Source organism: Hipposideros armiger, unplaced genomic scaffold (assembly GCF_001890085.2).
Source record: "Hipposideros armiger isolate ML-2016 unplaced genomic scaffold, ASM189008v1 scaffold_47, whole genome shotgun sequence".
NCBI classification, from domain to species: Eukaryota; Metazoa; Chordata; class Mammalia; order Chiroptera; family Hipposideridae; genus Hipposideros; species Hipposideros armiger.
In genome coordinates, this window is record NW_017731397.1 from 4,483,419 (window position 1) to 4,505,739 (window position 22,321).

Consider the following 22,321-nt stretch of genomic DNA (forward strand, 5'->3'; position numbering starts at 1 on the left):
TATTCAGAATTGCCTTGCCCCTCTCATGAAAAAGTCGCGGCTGCTGGGTCCCTGGGCTGGATAAGAGCTTGGGAATAAGACAGATCTTGGATGAGTCGTACCTCTGCCATTGATAGCTACAAGACTGGGCTGTTAACCTCAAAGCCTCTGTTTCTTCATCTGTAAAATGGAGACAATGAAGGTACCCACTTCCTAGGGCTTATGTGCATATTGAATGCGAGTCTAGCACAGTTCCTGGTACATGGAATGCATTTCATCAATGTTGGTGCTTATTAGTATAACTATATAGACCTCCAAAAAAAAAAGATAAAATTATTAACAGTGATTACTTCTGGTGGCAGGATCAAAGATGGTTTTTCATTTCTCCTTTGTTTTCCAAATTCTCTTCAGTAAGCCTGCATTGTTTTCATAGTTAGGAAGAAAGGGCAATTAACATATAATAGATTGTTGACCTCGGTCCTGATGATTCTGCTGAAACATTCAAATACTTTCTCCTCTGCTCAGTGAGCTCAGAGGGCTGGGTCTGTGTCTTATCTATTTTGGTATCTTTACCATTAAGTCCACCATTTGACTCCAAGTAGGCAGTCAAACTCATTTCCTGAACCAAGTCTCAATGATAAGTGCCTCGGGGTTTAATTTCTCAGTATTAAGAAAACACCTTTTTCTTTTCCATGAATTCTTTCCTCTTACCTAGGTCCCGTTTCTAAGCCTTTTACCAATTTAATTGAATCCTCTCCAAATTGAGTCCTCTCCCCGTTCTCCCTGTCAGAATTCCTCTTAGACGCAGCTGGTTTTAGGCAGGTTTCCAGAAAGCATTTCATCTGAGCTCCACACAGTTCATGCCAGGCAGGGATAAGGATGGGGCCATTGAATTGAGATCAGAATTATTTTAGTAGCTAAACAAAATCCCAAGGGACAGGATAACCTAGCGCATACAGGGAGATTATAAAAGGAAATAGACATTTCCAGGCACGTATCATATTTTCACTTGAAACCCATGGTGGAGAGGGTGATTGGTTTTCACCATGGTGAAGACTATAGGGTTATTGATGATTGGATTTGGCTGCTGCTATCATTTGGTTCCTTTGATCTTCACTTTGAGTGAATGAAATGGTCTGGCATTCTCAAGCATGGGACTGCCTGGGAATTTCTTTCATAAAAGCAAAAGCAAAATAGAGGACATTAGCCTTTGGCAGCTGATACATTTTAGGTCTTTCCTGACATGATAGAGAAACATGAGACCCTCTCTTTCCAGGGAATTTGAGTGAGGTAGAGCCCCTGAAAGACATGGAAAGTCCACAGCAGCGCCATCTATACAGAGTCTGATATTCAGTTACTCCTTTGACGCTGCCATCCATACTAGATTCTTCTTTGATTGAGATGTCCAAACATTTAGACTCCTAACTGGGTCTTAAAAGGGTGTAGGCCAACTTGGCATCCAGGGCCCAGGTGGAGGTGGCGAGGGTGGTGAGATGTGGTGATGGTGGCCATGCCATTGATGATGACATCAGGGAAAAGTGGAAGGTCGAAGGAAAGAGGAGAGCTGGGTGCTTGCACACATTGGCCAGGCGGGTTTCTGTCCGTTGTAACCAAAGTTTTCAGTTGACATGATGCCAAAGCAGGGCAGTGTTCCCCTCCAGATCTTGGCCGAAGTTTTTGCTGTCTCTGCCATGCTGTGGCATCTTCACCTGGACCCGAAGCAGAAGAGCTGTCTTCTGCTGCCTGCAGCATCTGTCTCTCCAGGCTGCTCAAACCTGGTCCTTGTGAGGCTGTGGTACATTCTACCCTCTGTCTCTGTCCCCAGACACTGGGACATAAAATTCCACTCTCATCATGTGGGGACACTGGCCAGAGGGAGGCTGAGAGGTAGGCTATGGGGAGACTAGACTTTATCCCAAGGAACACGGGAAGTCATGAGTAGGCTGTGTGTGTGTGTGTGTGTGTGTGTGTGTGTGTGTCACATGATCACATTTCCAAATTGGGAAGCTCACTGTAAGTGTAGCAAGGAGAAAGGATTGCAGGGATCCAGGTAAGAGATGATGAAGGCAGGGGCGAGAGAAGAAACAGAGTTTAGAGAGGCTTGGAGATGGATAAAATGGGCAAGAACTGTATTTGGTGGGTAAAGGAGAGAAAGATGTCCAGTTCAGAATAAAAACTCCTGGCTTGAACACCTGAATGGATCCCATTCCTCCCTCCAGCAGGCAGATTATCACCCCCACACTGCACCCCTGTCCCCGTGGAAGTATCCCTGGTGGCCAAAGAACCTGTCATCTCTCATCCTTCCCTCGAGTCAGTCTTTCAAATGGTGTCAGGTCACATCGTCAAAGGTATTGAGATGGTCTTGCTCCCGTGACTCCGGTTAGAACACACACCAGGTGTTTCATGTCCAGTCTTGGGGCGTTCAACAACTGGAACTTGTCCAGGTAAGGTGACCATCAGGAAACCGTACCTATGAGGAAGTTCTGAGGGACCTGGGATTGGACAGTTTATAAGGGGATATGGCTCCTGGGTGCCATATCTAAAGGCAGAGGGAGCAGAGAGGGTTGTGGCTCAGATGCTGCTTTCTGCTCAGCGAGCCTCTGAAGGCCAGGCCTGCACACTCCCCTGCAGAGCCCTCTGCCTAGGAGCTGGCTTGTGGGGAGCTGCTCCCCTCTGCTGGACAGATAGAAACCTGCTCTCCTTCCATTTAGGGATTTGTTTCCCTAAGTCACAAATTCACAAACCCTTAGTAAGAGTTGGAAGGGCCTAGAGGTCCGCAGGTATAGTCCCCCTCATTTTCAGGGGGAGACTTAGAGAGTAAGCGGAGGAGCTGGGACTAGGCGTGTGACGCCTTCCCTCCCACAGCACATCTTGGAAGCATCCCTTAGGGTTCTGGGGGTGTGCGCTGGAAGAAAACAAGCTCCTGGAAACTCTGCATACACCTTAGCTTGAAGGACAAGCAGCAGGAGAAGGAGAAGGCAAAGAAGAAGGTGTGGGTACCTTCCTCCAAATAGAGGCATCAGAAAGTGGGAGAGATGCTAACCCAGGGAAATGTACCAGGGCCACCAGTCAGTCCACTCTCTCTGGATAATTCCCATCAGCCTGTGGGATGAGCAAAGCTTTGCCTAATTCTGTACTCCTAAAAAGGGATGTATAAGCAGAGCTTTTGTCACTCAACTGCTCGTTTCACCCTCTCCCTCTTCTGTGTCCCAGATAGCCTTCCCATCTTTCTCATACATGGCCCAGAGGTCCTAGAGTAGTTAGGGCAAGCTTGCTGCGCTAACAAACAGACCAGAATGTACGAGTATAATAGCTCAAATGCAATGGAAATGTACTCTTTGCTCATGTCACCAGTTCAAAGAGCTTATCATAAAGGGGTGAGGCAATGGGCTCTGTTCCACGTAGTCACTCAGGAACCAGGCTCTGCCATCTTTAACACAGGGGCATCGATTTCCAGCTGCAGAAGAGGGAACAGCATGGAGTGTGGCACACGGGAGTTCATATAGGCCAGGCTGGGAAGTGGTGTGCAACAAATTCAATCATGTTCCATTGGCTAGAACTCAAAGGAGTTAAGGAGTGGGTTAAACTGTTGGAAACTTCTGGAAAGGAGAAAGAGAAAAACAGAGGGAAATAGAGCACCAGAGACCAAGCCTCGCCTCTCCCCTCCCCTGCAGAAAGAATGTATGAGAAAGTCCTCTCTAACTTATGTAGGAAATTATGTATATATGTGAAATGAACTTGTATTTGTATGAAACAGTACATCTTGTGGACACAGCTAATAATAGTATTTATCACTAAGACATTAGATTTTGAAGGACTTTCCATATTATCCCATGTAAAAATATTTTCAAAATGTAGAGGTTATTCACTCTGTAAAACAATGCAAATAACACAGATACAGTCTACATATTAAAAAAATATAAGTCCCCCTTTCCTCCTTATTCTTTCCCGCTCAGACTCTCAATTTCCAAGTCATATATTACTGTAATATTTGAAATTTCCAAGGAGCGAGTATTTTTTTTTATAATCAGAAAGAATGAAGATTAAGAGGATGAAAAAATAACCATGGTCTCTGTATTAGTTTCCTAGGCCTGTCATAACAAAGTCCCACAAACCGGTGCTTAAAACAACAGAAATGTATCCTCTCTCAGCTCTGGAGGCTGGAAGTCCACAGTCAAGGTGTCAGGAGGCCCAGGCTCCGTCTGGGACTCTGGACAGACTCCTTTCTTGCCTCTTCCTCACTTTGGTGGTGGCTGTCAACCCTTGCTGTTCCTGGGCTCCCAGTTGTGTCACTGTCTTCACACAGCAGTCCCCTTGTGTATCTCTGTAGGGAGACGAGGAACTCTGTGAATTGAGGGAAATGCTCTTTATCTTGAGACACAGGTTAAAAGAGGGTATTCCTTTCTCAAAATGCACTGAAATGTACACTTAAGATTTGTACATTTCAATGTATGCGCAAAGTTTGTTTCCTCAAATAAAGAACTTTAATAAGAAAAGAAAAAAAACAACTATGACCGGGTGTATGCAATGCTAGGGCCTCTCGCAGGACCTTGAAAAAGCCCATCCAAATGAGGGGTCCTGATGCTCACTTACGGCTTCAGTAGCTTCACTAGCCACATGGTACAACTGCCTCTGCCCCCAGCTCACATTCTAGCCCTCCGCTCACTTAATAGTTGTGTGGCCATGGAAAAATTGCTTAATATCTTGGTGCCTTGAATCCCAAATCTGTAAAATGGGAATTATTATGGAGCCTATCTCATTAGCTTGGTAAATAAATTACATAACTTACAATACCAACTGGTGCATAGGAAGCCCTCAACAATTATAAGCTATTATTATTGCCTGCAGAGGTAGCTTTCTAAGGAAAACGACAGGAACTTCTGCTAAGAGCCACATGGACCTAGTGAAGCGTCCTGAGCAGAGGTGCAACATGCCACAGCTCTGCCTTTTAGAAATAATCACTCAGGTAGCCATGGGGAGGGCGAACTGGGGAAGGGGAAGAATGGATTGGGAGATTAGTGATAGCACTGTCCTCATACGAACATGGATGAGACAGTATTGATCTAAAGAATTAAAAAAAAATATATATATATATAATTGGATTTAAAGGATACAGAATTTGAATGTTTTAGTAACAATGCAAATAAGAGCAGATGTAAAAATTAAAATTGTTTCTCATATTTAAGATAGATTTTAAATGACCTATTAAAGCCAAATAAAAATTATGATGAATAAATATCAAATCTTGAAAGAAAAGTTTAAAAAATACGAATTGTTTAATATAGCAGAAGGTTTTTCAGCCACCCTCCCTGCTGATGCTAAATTGGGAGTACTTTTCACAGCGTGTGATTCTACAAATTGGAACAGGCAGAACCATAACATGGACTTTCTCACACCTGGGAAAGGTGACTTCACTCTGGTGAGCCTGTCTACTCGTGTACACCCCTGGGCTGGAATTGTTGGTCACAGGGAAGGTGTAGGGTTGGCTTCAAGTAGATACAGTTCTACCATTGTGGCTGCACCAGTGACTCCCCTGTCAGTGCGGGAGAGTCCCAGTGCATCACTTAGCATTTCCCATCATTTTCATTTTAGGCCTTTTCTTAGCGATGCTATTTTAACAACCAACACATTTTATTTTTCTATTCCCTCTGTGCAAAGGGAATCCAGTTTTCCAGCTAACCCACCCTTGGGGCAGGAGGGAGGAAGGGAGACATCCCCCAAAGTCAGGTCCGCTGAGGTAAGACCCTCACAGGGGACCCGGGCTGCTGGATAGCTCATATCCACTCCCCTGCATTGTCGCGTTTCCCTGCTTGTTCTCGTCCCTTTGCCTCTTTCCTTTCCTCATCTCTGCTGGTTGAGACCCTGCTCGCCCTACAAAGGCTGATCAACACGGATCTTCTCCCAAAAGTCCGTCATTCCTCTCCCTTTCCCCAGCTTTTGTCTTGACGTTGGCAAGGTATGGGTGTGTGAAGATGGGCAACTCATTAAACCCTCGTGCCCCGTTTCCTCATCTGAGAAACGTCTGAGCTTCCGCAACATTGAATCTAAGCCCCTATCAGATTTGATGTTTTAAGACCCTTTAAGGCCCAAGGGGCCAAAGAACAGAAACACTAGTGTGTTTCCCAGCGTGTCAGCCCAAGTGTCCGCGCCCGTGTACAAGCCTATGCATTGAAGGTCCGCGTGAGTTTCAGTCCGCACGGCTCGAATGGAGCTGCGTCCTTGAATGTCCACCCTCGGGGTGGCCTGAGGCATCACACTGTGCAACGCTGTTCGCAGGGGGCTACCTGAGACCCCGCAGCCCTCCTGGGCGCCCCAGGTGGAGCTAGCTAGCCCTCTTGGAGCTCTGAAGGATCCCGGGTTCTTCCTGGGCGTTTGTGTCGAATCTGCTGGCGGCGAGCCGGTGCCGCGTTGCGGCGTGTGGAATGTGCGGCTGCGCGCGCGCCGCGGCGTTTACGCGGCGATTTCATCATGCTCGGGGCCCGGCAGCGCGCGCTGCTTCCGCCGCCGTATCCTCCGCGCCGCCCAGAGCCGCCGGCTCATGTCCTTTCCACGCCCGGCGCTGCTTAGAGTCGCCAGCGCCTCCCTGCTGCTGTCGCTGCCGCCCCGGCTCCCGGCCCGGCCCCTGCTCCTGCCTCGCCGGCCCCTCAGCACGCGCGCCCCCGCCCCGACCTTGTTCTCCGCCGCCTCCCGGAGCAGCATGGACGGCGCTGGGGCTGAGGAGGTGCTGGCACCTCTCAGGCTAGCCGTGCGCCAGCAGGTACCGGCATTCTGCGCCTTCCCTCCGGCCCGGGCGCGACCCCCGCCTTCCTCCCCATCCCTCCCCTCCTGGTTATCCTCCCCGCTCTTCTCCCCTGGCGCCCGTCCACCTGGCTCGGTACCCCCTCTCCTTCATTCTCTGGGAGCCCTTGGTTTCCTGGCATCTTCCTCGCCTCCCCCACGTTGGACCAGGTCCCCGGGTGCGTCGGCCACCTTCCCTCCCATGGACCGCCGTCCGTCCCTCCTCTTGGGCGACTCCCTCGGCTCCCCTCCGACACCCTGCGCCCCTCGCTCGCGATCTGGTCTCCTTTTGCCCATCTTTGTGACTGCCCGCGCGCCTCCTCCCTCTCCGATGGCGTTGGGATCGGTGACCCTTCGCTTCTCCTCCTGTCCTAGCTCAGTAACCTCAACTTCAAGCTTCCCAGCCTCTGCTGTGCGGGCTGTGCACCTGGGTGGCGAGGGTCCTGACCCTTCCTGGTCAAGGACGCGCCACGGCGACGGCGGGATCTCTCGTCTTATATACAGCCGGACCCTTCAGGATGCTTTGAGTAGTGTTTCCTCCTTCCTCCTTGACACCTTCCTTCATTCCGTGCTTAGTTTGCCGAGTGACCGGCAGAGAAAATAAAAATAGTTGAAACGTGGATGTGGGGATGTGCTGAACTTTTTTTTTTTTCCTTTTTCTAATACTGATGTGAGTTCTTCTTCCTTCGCTACTGTCATTTTTTTTTTTCTGGCTTCCGAAAGGGCACTCGGAATGAGTGAGTTTCAGATCCTACACCTGGGAAAACCGTAAAGGTTGCTGAGTTACTCGGTGAAGTCAGCCATCCTTCGTATGGAACATTTTGAAATCTGCTTTTGCGGAAGGGAGGGAAGTTTCGTGGCTGGAGGACTTGGCGGTCTGTCCAGGCCTCCGTTTCTTAGGGCACTGCATGGATATCGGAATTTAGAGAGGACAAGGAAAGGATTATTTCAAATGGATTTTCACACCCAGTTAGGTAGACCCAAAAGCTTGGAATAGGAGCCCGGGGATCGATGACTTCGTAGTCAACATGAAACGGGGTTTCTCCTGCACGGACGCCTGATGCAATAGCTTGCCTTCGCTACAGAGGGTGGAACCCTCTCTCTCGGAAATAATTCATTGGGCAGAGCTGCCGCAAATCCAGCAAATCCTGCCACTTTGCAATGTCTACTTCTTGCTAGTTTGAACCTGACTGATTCAGTAGTGTTTTATTTTGCGGTTTCACTATGGGCTTAATTTTTATCTCATTTATTGGCATGAGAATTCTGTGTGTGCTGCTTCTCCGTCTCCCTACTCCCACTAGCCCCAGATAAAATTAGGTGTGGTCCCTTTGTCTTTTCTGTAACTCTCAATTTTTTTATGTCCTTCGCTTTCATGTCCTACATCTCATTAAAAAAAAAAAAACAACACACGTGTCCAAACCCCTCCCTCTGCCACGTTAGCCTGGAAGTGCAGTGCAAATTACCCATCTGCAGTAAGACTGGGGAAGCAGAAAACTGAAGTAAACTTTGATGGGAGGGGCAACCTTCCCATGCCATTACTAGCTTGTGTATTGTTTATGTTGGCTTTTTTAGGTTGTTAATTTTTTTTTGTACTTTAAGATAGTTTCTGAATATGTAAGTTCGTCTGTGTAAGTTAGTTCATGTTCTTTTTCTAATTTTCCAGGACCACACATATATGAACTTCGAATCACACTGATTCCAGTGTCAGCTGGAAGGAAATTTAAAGACATCTAGTTACACCCTTCTTGTTTTTTGCTTATGAGGAAATGAGACACACTGTCCCATCTATCCATTTTACATATTTCCATTGTGAAGTTTGTGCAATTGAAGACATCTTTGGAGTGGGAATTTTAAGGTGCTTAGCAACTGGTCTGGTTAGTGGGATGTGTTTCTGACAAACATGTGTTTCCTATTAATTTGCTAATCTGCTAGGCTATGTAGGTGCTGCTGCTTTTAAAGGTTTGGTTTGTTGATTGACATGTTTTCCCATGGCATGTTCCTAGTTATTTCCTGGAGAATTTAGAAACTTGTAGGAGGGCATCAGGAAAACTGCATTCGTTGTTTGATGAAGGGCACCCTAGGACAATTGAGTTTTTAAAAAATTGGGAATTACCATAGGGTGGCCAGCTTTTATTTTTCCAAATAAGGACATTAAAAAAAAGTACAATCATCAAACTGCCACCTGAATTCCCCTTTCATTTCATTAAAAAAAAAGGGATATTTTAATATATTGGGTTGTCGGAAAAGTCATGACGCATTTTTGCAGCGAAAAACAGAAAAAATATGTCATGACTTTTCCGACAGCCCAATAAAAAAAAAGCAGACCATAAGTCTTAATAAAGAACGGCCATTTATATTGAGTAGGTTTAGCTTTGAAAAAAGATCTAATACATTGTCTTTTTTTTTTTTTAACCATGTATTGATGAAATGGGAGTGTCTTGTTTTGAAACTGTTGCTCTAGGGCAGTGGTCTCAAATTGTGATCAGCAAACCCTTGTAAGTCCCTGAGGTCAAAGCCATTTTCATAATAAGATGTTATTTTCCTTTTTCACTGTGTTCACATTTGCACTGATGGTGCAAAAGCAGTGGTGGGTAAAACTGCCTGCCCTTGTCACTCACTGATCAGGTGAGGAGCACCAAACTATGTCATTATATTCCTCATCACACTCGAACAGTTAAAAAAAAAAAAGAAATAAAAAGAAGTGAGTTTTGCTGTAGTGTCCTTGATGGAGCAGTAAAATTATTAATTTTATTAAATCCAGACCTGTTGTCATACATCATTTTAATTTTCTGTGTGACAAAATGAGAAGTATGCATAAGGCATATTGAAATATGATGACTGTCTCAGGAAAAACATTTGTGTGACTAAGCTACAAGCTGAACCATCTGCCTCTTTTAATTCAACACTTTGTAAAATGTCTGACAAAGTATTGTTGTTCACTCTTGGGTATTGGGCATTCATTTGCTGGAAAATGAGTGAAGGGAGCCTGTCATTTCAAGAAAACAACTGATAATATTTGTGGCCAATAATAAAATAAACTTTTTAGGAGATCTTAGAATTTTAGAAAATTCATTACTGTTATTTTTTATGAATTAATAAATATTTAAAATTTGCATTTTAATTTCTAATGCAGTAAAAATGGATAGAAATAACCCACAATAACAAAAGCATTTTGGGGTCCTTGGTAATTTTTAACAGCATAAAGGGTTCTGAGACCATAAGTTGTAGAGCTGCTGCTTTAGGGGAATGGACGTATCTGATTTATATGAAGATCGATTTGGGCTGTTGCCTAGAATGGGTCCCCAGCCTGTTTTCCCTGTACAGCCCTGAGTTTTCCCGATATTCGCCCTGCCTCCATGTTCTCCTTGCCCATCATTCTTCTATCCACCGCACCCCGCCCTTGGCCACTACCACTGCCCTTGCCTGCTGCCCGAAGGATCCTTTACTGAGATCGGCATTTTACCCGTCTTTAGCGTTTAACGGTGTTCATCACACCCTCCTGTCAGACTTGCTGCCCTCTCTCTTGGCTTTGTCTAAACCTTAAGTGAGATGCATAGCTGAAGAAATATATGTCTCGGGGTCTCATTGTACAAACAGGACCCGTTGAGATGACTTTTACTTGATCTAGAGGTTTAGAGAGGAACTGGTGTAGAGATTTGGTGAGGCCTTTTCTTATCGTTGTCTGGATTTAAGAGGCCACTCTCAAATGATTTAGGTGGATGTAGCTTGATGTTCTCACAAAGTAACTAGTATGGAGAAAAATAACCAAGAAGGATTTAAAAACAGCAAAAATTAAAAAAAAACAAAACCAGAAACTTAATTGTCAAGATGGAAGAGGTTTTTGAAGAATTGCTGGACGGGCTGTCTTTATACTCCTGCCTGTTTTTACGTTGGTGCACTCAGCAATTAAAAGTGTAGGCTCTGAAGTTGTATTTCCAGAGTTTGGATCTGACTTCATTGTTTACTAGCAGGCGGCGCTCAGCAAATTGGTTAACCTTTCTGTAGTCAGACTTCTTTATATGTAATCCGGGACTGGAGTTATAAACATTAAAATAAGCTAGTCCGTGTAAATACTGAGAATGCTGCCCACAATACATAGCAAGTTCTTGATAAAATGTTAGGTATTATTCTGAAATGATTGTGGCTTAGTGGAATGCTGGTTTTACCAAACCGTGATGTCTTCTGGATACCAATAAGACAGGATGGTAGAAAAGCCTTTTTAATGATTTCTTGGATGGTCTTCAAATGATGATTTACTGTCTAAATCACTAATGATAGGAATAGAGATGTGAATTAACATTGCGTTTTAATATTTCGTTTTTTTTTTTACTATAATTGGGAGGACACCGATAAAACCCAGATGTTAGTAGTAGTTAGAGACTTAGGGTGAAGAGCCCTGGATTTTTCTCTGCGTTTGTCTTCTGAGCTGAGAGTGCCTATTAAAGCTCTTGCTTGATCCACAAAGGGCAAATGAAAAGTTTATGAAGTTTTGGTCCATAGCTATAAAACACCTGGAAATCTGAGACAAACGCATTAATCTAAACAAGAACCCTCTTGCCCCGTGTGTGTAAAGTCAAACACCTTACCAAGTTGAAGAAATGTTTTCTTGTTTTTTCTTGGCCAGCTGAATATGTGTCATGATATATATGAAGGATCCGTGAAGATCTTGCAGAGTGGTATTTCACCTAATAACTGCTTTGCTCTTAGTTCAAATATACGTTTTTATGGCGAGAATTTATCCAGGAACTAAGCTTCTAGTTGATATTTCTTAAGGGTAATTTAAAGACATTGATGACGTTTCACATCAGTTTCATTGAACTAACTCTCTCTCTCTCTCTCTCTCTCTCTCTCCCTCCCTCCCTCCCTCCCCCCCCCCCCCAGTTGGGCGGTGAAGAAGAGAGAAGAAAAATAATTAGAAATTAGGAATCCTTAAGTACTTTCATTTGTGTTTAGATCACCTCCAATTCTTTTGTTTTCAGGACTCAGTCATTACAAATCGTGATTTTAAAAGTGATGGAAGGAAACTAATTTTAAATTCTCCCTACCTGTACTTTTACTTGTGGTGGGCTTGCCAGTGCCCTTTGGGAAGCTCGAAAAGAAAAAGTAGGTGAAATATGAGCGTGTGGCAGTGCTTGACACACGGGTAGATAGAAGACTCCCTGGCCTGCTTCTTTCAGACATTCAAAAAGAATTACTACTTGTGAACCTCTTCAGAATAAAGGCTCTCGCAGAGTTCTTATTTACATCAAAAAACACCGTTGGCAAACATGAGATAGATGTTCTGAAAGATAAAGGAAGGAAAAAGAACACTGAATGAGTAAAGAATAAACCAGTAGATATTACTGAATATTAAGTGCTTGGCACTGTCGTGGGTTTAGGTTTTGATATCAGTCAACAAATACTTTGAGTACCAGAACGGACATGCCAAAATTGCTGTCCTGAGACAGGGAGAGAGAAAATGCATGTTACATAGGTGAGCCAATGCCTTGATGGAGTGATTTCTGATCTTGTGTGATGAAGAAGCTAAAATAAAGTTAGACGCTGACTGAGGGTGTTGCATTAGCTAGAGAGGTCAGGATAATAGGGAAGAAACTGCCAGTGTAATGACAGACCAGACTACTTGTGTATGATAAGAGCATAAGATGAATAGCTAATTCAGTGGCTCTGACTTTCATACCCAGCTCCCCCTTTTATACTAGATACTTTGGAATTTGCCATTACTATCCTGTAATGAAATTCATACAAAATACTTACTAAATCTAATTACAAAAAAATATATATGTACACGGAATGCTGTAAATATAATACAAAGAAATGAAAAGTAATTTCTGATGAAACGATATGTATTTTAATATGCAAATGTGGAGGCATGACTCCACTGGAAGTTATGCTGAAGTAAGCAGATGCTTATAAATATGTTCACTGTGAATGCAGTTGCTATAAATGCACATTGTTAAAGGCATATTGTATTGGGTGCTCAGACACCACAGTGCCATTGCCATTGCTCACATGGTTTTGTTTGTTTAGAATCCTAACAACTTTGTAAAACTGAATAAAATAAGGTATAGCCTTCCTTTAAATTATATTTTCCTGGGTGCATTCCTGGAAAATTTAGTGTATGTTAAAACTGGGAAAATACTTCTGATTATATGTAAGCAGAATCAGGTTCTAGGTTCAGGTAACTTATATAAACAGTTTTTCACCTCCTGATAGGGGCATTCTAAAGTAGTGTGAACTGCAGGAGAGGGGGGCTGTCATTGAATGAGGGGTAGTAAGTGGGAGCCTGGAAAATGTCAACAAGGGAATAGGGTGATGACAAGCCCTTGAAAGGAGCAGGGGTTTTAGGAGAAGGAAGGGATGCATAAGGAGGACATCTGTTCCATTTCCATTCCCTGAGGATCAAAGGGCTATGGGAAAAGCCAGCCTCTAATTCAGACAGCTTCAAGGGAAGACGTGTCCCCAAGGGGCTATTGTAAGGTTGGAAATTTTGAGAAATACTTCATAGAGGATGTGGTAGCATTTCATTAAGTAAAGGGAAGCACTTTTTAATAAGAGGACACATACTATTGAAGACATTGGGGTAGTAGTGTCAGTCACCAAATTAGGGATTCTATGTGCTAGTGAAAAGGAGGCATATAAAGGTGGGAGAGAAATGACATGAATTAGGGTAATTAGTGCCAGGAGTAATGGTGTAGACACCTTTGGATGCGAGACACACAGGCCATCTGGTGTACAGTCTCCTCTATGAGAGGTGAGAGGGAGAGATTAGATTTGAAATTCTGAAGTGAAATTGACTGGATGCTGGGGGTAAAGCAGGAGAACTTGATGTTTCTTGTTTGGGAAGTGGTATTGTAGATTTTGTTGCCATTAACAAGTGGAGAGCAACACGCAGAAGAAGGGACAAGTTTGGAGCAGGAAAAATAATTCAGTTCTAAACAAGATGGGTTTGATACATCTAAAAAACAATTAGGCCACAACCAAGTTGAGGTGTTTTATAGCATAATCACAGCTATCAAACACTTGTATGTCTGTCTACTTTGTGTTAGGTACTTTTGAAAATATTCTACTTAAGTTGCTTCATTTACTCTTTATAACAATCCAATGAGGTTAGTATTGTTCTGATATTACAGAGGTTTTAGCTTGCTAGGATTTCACCATCAGCGGATCAAGTATGAAAACCCTGTCTTTAACCCTTCTTAAGCACTGTATATTCTATAACTTGTCTAGGTGTGACTTTTGCATATTGTTTGGATTTCATTGTGCTTCCTAATTTTGAGAATTCATGTCTTTGAGCAATTATAAAAAAATTCATAGCCATTATCTTTTCAGATATAATCTCATAAACTTTCTCTATTCTGTTGGAATATCAGACTCTCATCCTTTTCTCTATATCTTCATGACCTAATTTATGTTTTTAACTCATTGTCTTTCTGCTTCATTCCATGAATTTATCCATGGATACTTTCTTTTGGTCTGTCTTCTAGGTCACAAATTCTCTCTTCAGCTGTATCTGATCTGCCCTTGAACCTGTCCAGTGAGTTTTTAATGTCAGTGATTAATTTCCAGATGATCTGTGTAGTTCTTTTTCCAATTCCCTGATTGTTTTTGATAGTCTCTTGTTCTTTGTTCATTTTTTTATTTCTCCCTGTATTTTTCTTTTTAACAGCTTAAGCATTTAAAAAGTATTTTTCATCATTCTAATACTTTGGGGACATCTTATTCTCTTGTCATTGGTGCTGAGTCTTACTCATGGATTGCTTGTTTCCTTATGGGTTTTTTAGTTTTGAGCTGAGTGCTTCGGTGACGTTACTCTGTGAAAGTCCTGAAAGGCTTGTGTGGAAGGTTTACTCCTCCAGAGGGCAGTGGCTTCTGTTCAGCACCCAAGGGCTCTGTCAATTTGGTGACTTTAATTTCTCAGCTTGGGGTTTCCTGGGCCATTGTAGGTAGTGTTTTGTTTGTTTGCTTTCCCAGGTTACCTATTCCATCACTTTATTCTAAGTGTGGGAATCAGTGTACAGGTAATAGTTTCAATAGAAACTAATTAGGAAAACCTTCCAACAATTAAGAAAAGGGCAGAGGAAGATGACCCAGTAGTAACTGGGAAGAAATGGCCGGAGAAGTAGGTGGAAAACTCAGTCAGTCAGAGAGAGATGGAAGACGGTGGTCAGTTTATTGGTTCTTCTGTTCTTGGTACTAACCTTGCTCTTTTATACTTTTATCAGTGCTTTTCTCTTCTCCTCCTCCAGCTTTCCCCTCCCTCCAAAGGAAAAACACCACACTAGTAATAATCACTTTAAATCCTTAGAACGTAGTTATTTGTACTTGTTTGTGTATTCTGCTGCATTATAAATGCTGAGGGCAGAGACCTTTATTCATAATGACCTCTCACATAATAAACATTTGAATTCTTACACAGATACTTTTTAAAAGGCATGCTTAAAAACACATTCCTAACTTTTCTTGACTTCTGAAGCCAGTCCTGAATGTAAATTCTCTTTGTTGTCTAGGGAGATCTAGTGCGAAAACTGAAAGAAGATAAAGCGCCCCAAGTAGATGTAGACAAAGCAGTAGCTGAGCTCAAAGCCCGGAAGAGGGTTCTGGAAGCCAAGGTGAGTGTCGGATCCTAAAATAGGAAACATGTAAGTATAGGATTGTTCACCTTTATTTAATCTCTGTGGGTGGGAACGACCTAGAAAAGTTTCTGAACAGGCACCATTTGCTTTATCTCTGCTTATTCAGAATGCCTGCCCTATCTCGTCTACCCGGCAGACAGACTCCTTATTCTTTCAATGGGCAATTCAAAAATATCACCTTTTCTGTGAAGCCCTGACGGCTGACCTGCTCCTCCCCCCATACCCTAGACATTGATGTCCCTGGAAGGCATTGTGTTTGTTCTTCTTTATGAATTCTCTTGTGCCTGGAAATAATGGTTTTGTGTTTACAATTTTTTTTTTCTTTTAAGGAGAAGGTCTGTGCATCTGATACACGCTCCTAAATCTTTCAAACAATAAATCTCCCATCACCAGGCTGAAACAGTTTGGAGTTTTAAGCCACTGTTTGGCCTCAGTGATCCACTAAGAATTCAGATATTGCTTATCAGTATCTGCATCTAAATAAGCTTAGGCTTGTAACCTTGGAAATGTTCATATACTTTCCTAAGTAATTAAGTAAAGGTATCTTTTCTGTAACTTAAAGGGGGGTAAAAACCCTAAGGTTGCTATTTTTGTAAGGTTATCAAAATCTTGTGTGATAAATTTTATATTGAATTTTGCTGAGGAATAAACTAAATTCACACATATAAATTCAAATTGCCACTCATCCCTCCAGCCACATGTTTTCTGTTTAAAAACCCATACAGGAGCTGGCATTACAACCCAAAGATGACATTGTAGACAGAGCAAAAATGGAAGATGCCCTGAAGAGGAGGTTTTTCTACGATCAAGCTTTTGCTATTTATGGAGGTAGGGCATTAATAATAGAAAGAACAATTGTGTTATTAGTGGCTTTAATATTGTTCTTAAAAATATGGCTTGTCAACTGATATCTAATTATATGAGGTCACACAAAGAAGAGGATAGATATTTTGCTTCCATTTGCTTAGAATCGGCCATTTGGTGTAAAATCTGTTTTTATTTCCCTCCACCCTGCTTATTCTTGAAGACATCTTTTTTTCATTATGGTGCAATAAAAGTGTTGGGGGCCCAGGTATTAAACATTTGATATACAGTTGACTCTTGAACTGCATGGGTCCACTTGTATGTGAAATTTTTTTAATAAATATTATAAATGTATTTTCCTTATGATTTTCATAATGACATTTTCTTTTCTCTAGCTTACATTATTGTGAGAATACAATATATAATACATATAACATACAAGATATGTGTTAATCGACTGTTTAAGTTATCAGTAAGTCTTCCGGTCAATAGTAGGCTATTAGTATTGGGTTGCTGGAAAAGTCATGATGCATTTTTGCAATGAAAAAGAGAAAAAATACATCATGACTTTTCCGACAACCCAACAGTTAACGTTTTTGGGGAGTCAAAAGTTATAAGTGGATTTTCGACTGCATGGGGATCGGCACCCCTAATTCCCCATGTTGTTCAAGGGCCAGCTGTACGTATTAGATAGACTTCTTAAAATGCTATGGAGACTGGAGCATTAGAGGGCCATTGTCACACAGGCCACCTATACCGTGCACCTTCACAGAAGGGCCGTGATAAACCAGAGTCCCTAGATTATCCTTTATGGCAACTGCCCGGAGAAAACATTCTTCATAGGTATGTAGATAAAGCTCTGCATCTTTCTGAATGCTATGTGAAGATACGTAGGGGAATATAATTCACTGATTAAATGTAGAACGCTATTTTTCATTGTCAACAGCAATCATTTAAACAATATTCACTTTTAGTACTTTGCCACTGAAACTTGATTCGAGTTTGGCTAAGCAGATCTCTAAATGTTTAAATAGTGGCTCAAATACCCAAGAATAAATTCGAGAATTAGGTGCTAAAATTTTAGATTATTGTTGTCAGCTGATGCAACAAATTATTTTCTGATTTCTATGGCAGAAAACTGTAACCTTTTTTCATTCTGTTTCTTGTATATGGAGAGACTTTTTTCTTTTCTTTTTCTTTGTTTTTTTTGGCTAATCCTACTTGAAATTCTTACTATGGAAGTAGTAAACAAAGCAAGAACATTTCAATTTCACTTCTGTCAGTCGGCGGTGGTAAGGCTCTTCAGTACTGAGGCATTTTAGTTGTTGACTTTAGTACATTTTTAGGGAGTATGTGAAGTCTTACAGGTGTCCGTTTCTCAGGTTTTCTTGTCTTCCTTTGTTCAGAGTGACAAGGTGAAGTACACCTTTCCCTCGTTCGTGTTTTACAGGTGTTAGCGGTCTGTATGACTTCGGGCCAGTTGGATGTGCTTTGAAGAACAACATCATTCAGACCTGGAGGCAGCACTTTATCCAAGAGGAGCAGATCCTGGAGATTGATTGCACCATGCTCACCCCTGAGCCAGTTTTAAAGTAAGGGCTGAAATTCTTTAAGATGCCTATTTGAGTAACTTTTTTTATTACAAAAATGACTTGTTCATTGTGAAAATAGAAAATAAAGAAAAACAAATGAAGTATTCACCTACTATTCACACGTAGCCATGTTAAAATTGTATTGATCTTCCTGCCTTTTCCTGCCTTTTTTCTCTGTAAGTCCCCATATATGTATCAAAATTAGCAGCACACTGCTTTTTTTCACGTAACATAGGTGAATGTTTATTTATGTCATCAGTTTTCAAAAGCGTTTTTAATAACAGTGTAGTATCCTGTTTTATGGATGTGCTGTAATTTATTTAGTTACTGCCATATTGTAGACAGTTAAATTGTTTCTGATTTTAGACTGCACTGTACATCCTGGTAGATGAATTTTCGTGTATCCCTGATTATTTCCCTTGTGTAAATTCTTAGAAGTTCTGGACAAAGGTGTGTATACATTTTAAATCAAATACTACTATTTGTATTGAGGTTTCAATGCAGAAATTTAGATTGTTCCTACCAACACTGTTGAAAGCAGAGCAGGATTTCTTGAATGTAAAACTGTAAAAGAGGGATTCTTAACCATTATTTTATCTCATCACTTCATTTAATGTTGCCTGGTAAAGAACTAATTTCACTATTTGCATCCTTTGGGCTCTCAATTTCAGCCAATTATGACAAGATGAATTTCTGATGATGGATCTAAAAGAGCAGAACAACTTATTCTTTGGCCACTTACTCCGCTAATAGGAACTGTGTAGAAATAACACCAGTGTCCATCTAGGTTTCAGTGACAGGACTTTCTCCCTTCAGATTCAGTGTCTGCACTGAGCTGTGATTCTTGGCTAGTCACAATCGCCGTGGTTTTGGTCTTTGCTTAGGTCACTAATAATAATGGGGTAGGCATGGGTTCATTGGTTCTGCAAAGTAGCACAGACTTTATGACAATTTGTGAAAAAATATAATCTAGTTGATGTTGTTTTTCCTACGGGAAGGGAGAACTTGGGTAGAGGATAGGAGTAAATTTGATGAAGAATTTTCTCTGGCATACGTTATTATCTACCATGGATATACATCATTATACAAATGGGCGCTTCCATCTTCCAGGCTCACAGATGTAAACTGTGGCTAAACATATCGAAGGGGAATGGTTATAAGGTAAAATCTGTGTGTCAATTTGTGTCAACATGACAAATTGACTTGGCATTTGTTAACTTAGGACCTCTGGCCACGTAGACAAATTTGCTGACTTCATGGTGAAAGATGTAAAAAATGGAGAGTGTTTTCGTGCTGACCATCTATTAAAAGGTATGATTCTTCATCTCAGATAAATATCCTTTTAAGTAGCATTGATCAAAACAAAGGTTTAAATTAAACCTTTCTCAAAGTTTTTCTATTAAATGTTGGGGGGAGGACATAATATACAAAGACTAAAGGTCACAGATCTGAAGTACACAGATGAAGTCCTTTATTTAAAAAAACTATATATACAGATAATTAGAAATTTTAAGTCAGCAAAAGGCAAGACCAACATCATTACTTTTTCTGTAGAATCAACCGAGGGATTCATATAAATTAAGAACATTATCCTTGGATTTTTTTTTTAACCTGTCCAGCATTGAAACTCAAAAATGCATTGTCCTTTTCCCCCTTGATTGAAATTGATGTGTACCAACTGTCCTTGTAGCTCATTTACAGAAATTGATGTCTGATAAGAAGTGTTCTGCTGAGAAGAAATCAGAGATGGAAAGCGTCTTGGCTCAGGTGAGTACCTGGGAGATGTTATCACAGTAACTCAGGGAGGTGCTGTCTTTCTTTCAGCACTCGATGACTGTTAAAATTCCACATGGTGCTGACCCTGTGACACAGTTGTTAAGAAGCCAAGTTTACCTCGGTTCCTCATGGCACCTCTTTTTGCATTTTCTTCTCTACCTTTTGTGGTTAACCCTTTATTTTAGTCAAAACTAGCAAGTCTAGCTAAATAGTCATAAAATTTGTTTTCTCTCCTTGGAAACCAGTTTTCTGGGTTTAATAGCAAAAACCAGAGGCAGGAATAGTGTTCCGTGTCAAGGTGGAGGTTTGGGGGCAGGCATCTTTATGAGCGCTGTCTCATCAGCCGCTTGATCTGCTTCTGGCTGCGCTGTCCCTGACTGCATGCTCTTAATCCTGAGGACCCAATGAGCAGGCCCCTGCCTTTCATGTAGACTAAAGTTTTAGAATTTCTATTTAAAGTTGACAGATTTTAGGGAAGACAAAGAGACCAGAGAGACCATCTATTCTGACTTTCACTAAGTGCAGGAAGAAGACCTTCTATATCAGAGGTGGTTCTTAGCCTTCTTGTGGGTCACAGACCACTTTAAGGTTTTAATGAAAACGTCACGTGTCCCAGGCAGACGCACATGTCCCTGTATATTTGCTGCTGATTTCTCACCTTGTGTATTCGTTTAAGCAAAGCCCATTCCTCCAATGCTGTATTTGACCATGAGGTCCACCATGGCTCACCTGTTAGACTTTATTGACTTCCTTGGGTCAAAAGAAAAAACAACAGCCAGTCCTGTGTTTACACGTGTTTTCTTTACATCGGTATGTAAATATGTGGGGCTGAATGAAGGACTTCCTCACTTTTTGCTTTGAGAATTTGCTGGATATTTTTCCACTGTTGGCCTAATTATTTTTTAACATGCTAATTTTTCTGTGTGATATCTAGCTTTCCAACATTTGCTGAGAACTTTTCTCCTTCCTCATTTAAATTGAAAATCTTCTTCATCTGGCAATTTATTTTGGGTCCTTGTGAAGTGTATTTTATCCTTTGCGTGAAGCTTGTTGCTTTATGATTTAGAAAATAAATTCTTGCATTTTGACACTGTTATAGCCACATAATCATTTCTCATTTCCTTCCTTTTCCAAAGGCATGACCTTTATTAGAAAGAAGAAATGAAAAACGCTTCTAATTACCCTTTAATTACTCTGTTTCCTGTTCAGAATGTTAGACTCACTACAGTGTTGTGTGTATATGCCTTTGATCATAACAGTTTCATTCATTTCCAAGTAAATCGTCAGGAGCAGGAAGTAATTAGTTGATTTGTTAAGTCATATTTTATAGTTTGAGCACTGACTTTCTGTTTCATCACAGATTCATGTCTAGGAGAGCACTCAAAATGCGTTTTTTGATTTGCCACATCACATACATATGCAGCTGTTAATGTTATTTTCAGTGAAAAGTTAGGGACCTGCTCCAGTGTTATCGAATTTTGTTGAGCTTATTCCCTACTCACTTTCCTGCCTTTGCCCCGCCTCAATTTTTTTTGAAGCACATCTCAAACACCATTTTATGATATCTGGGAATTTCATTCTATATCTCGACAAGAAAAAAATCAAAAGAACATGAACCTCACTGCTGTTATTTTGGTAAATACAGTACTATTAATTTTTAGTATTGTACGTTTCCCTGATGGTCTTTTTTTTTTTTTTTAAAGATTTTTATTGGGGAATTGGGGGAAGGGGAACAAACAAGTTGCTGTCCTTTTGTTCTTCAGTCTAGTTGTGGAGGACATTGCTTCACTGGCCCAAGTGGGCACCATCATTGCGCTCTTCCCGGGCGAGGCAGATCAGTTGCCGGCTTCTGGCTACACATGGTAGCCCATGGCAACACACTGCAGCAGGGGCTGCAGCCTACGCCGTCGCCGGCAACTCATGGCAGCCCAGCTCCAGGTTGAGCTGTTGTTCAGCATCTTAGCTGTAGAGGGCAGTGTCACTGGCCCTCATATGTGGGATCGGAACCGGGGCCCTCTGGCGTCCCAAGCCAGCTCTTAACCATCGCGCCACTAGGTCGGCCCTCCCTGATGGTCTTAAATGTTACCAGTATTTTGTTTAAATTGGGGTTCGGATGAAGTCCATACTTTGTGATTGGTTGATATGTTTCTTAAATCTCTTTCAGGGTATAGGTTCTTCATCTTTTTTTTTTTTATATTTTCATTAAAAAGAAAGTTGTTTTTTTTAAGTTGAGACCTTTCTTCCTTTAGTGTTTTCTACTATCTGGATTTGGCTGATTGTATTATTTTAGTGATGTTTCATATGTTCCTTTGTTTCTGTGTTTCTTATAATTTGGCAGTTGGATCTAGAGCAGCAGTTCTCAACCTGTGGGTCGCAACCTTTTTGGGGGTCGAATGACCCTTTCACAGGGGTTGCCGGGTACTCGTATGTGGGCGTATCTGCATGTGGGCCTGGAGACAGATAAAGGAGCGGTATCTCAGTTCCTAAGACCATCGAAAATATGTGTTTTCCGATGGTCTTAGGCGACCCCTGTGAAAGGTTGAGAACCGCTGATCTAGAGGCTTGATTAGATATTTTTGGCAAGACACTTAGTAAGTGGTATAATGTACTTCTGTTAGGAGGTTATCTCTTCTGTGAGATGATCGTTGCCTGGATTCATTCATTGATTAGGGGTTTCAAAATGATGATTTTTGTCATTTTGTTATTTCTTTTTTGTTAGCTAGAGTATTTCTATATAGAAAAACTTCCCCATATCAACTA

At 41.7% G+C, this 22,321-nt stretch overlaps 1 protein-coding gene across 2 annotated transcripts in view; it reads left to right on the forward strand.

Annotated features, from left to right (window-relative positions):
• GARS1 (glycyl-tRNA synthetase 1) overlaps positions 1-22,321 on the forward strand; it is a 66,821-nt gene that overhangs the window by 17,871 nt on the left and 26,629 nt on the right. The window contains exons 1-6 of one of the 2 annotated variants that reach the window (XM_019639942.1): positions 6,340-6,736; positions 15,264-15,365; positions 16,115-16,217; positions 17,644-17,785; positions 19,008-19,096; positions 19,476-19,552. In XM_019639942.1, coding sequence (XP_019495487.1) covers positions 6,518-6,736; positions 15,264-15,365; positions 16,115-16,217; positions 17,644-17,785; positions 19,008-19,096; positions 19,476-19,552 — 732 coding nt within the window. In that variant the 5' untranslated portion in view covers positions 6,340-6,517. Of the gene's footprint in view, positions 1-6,339; positions 6,737-15,263; positions 15,366-16,114; positions 16,218-17,643; positions 17,786-19,007; positions 19,097-19,475; positions 19,553-22,321 lie in introns of those variants that run through there. The other variant, XM_019639943.1, reaches the window with a different exon arrangement.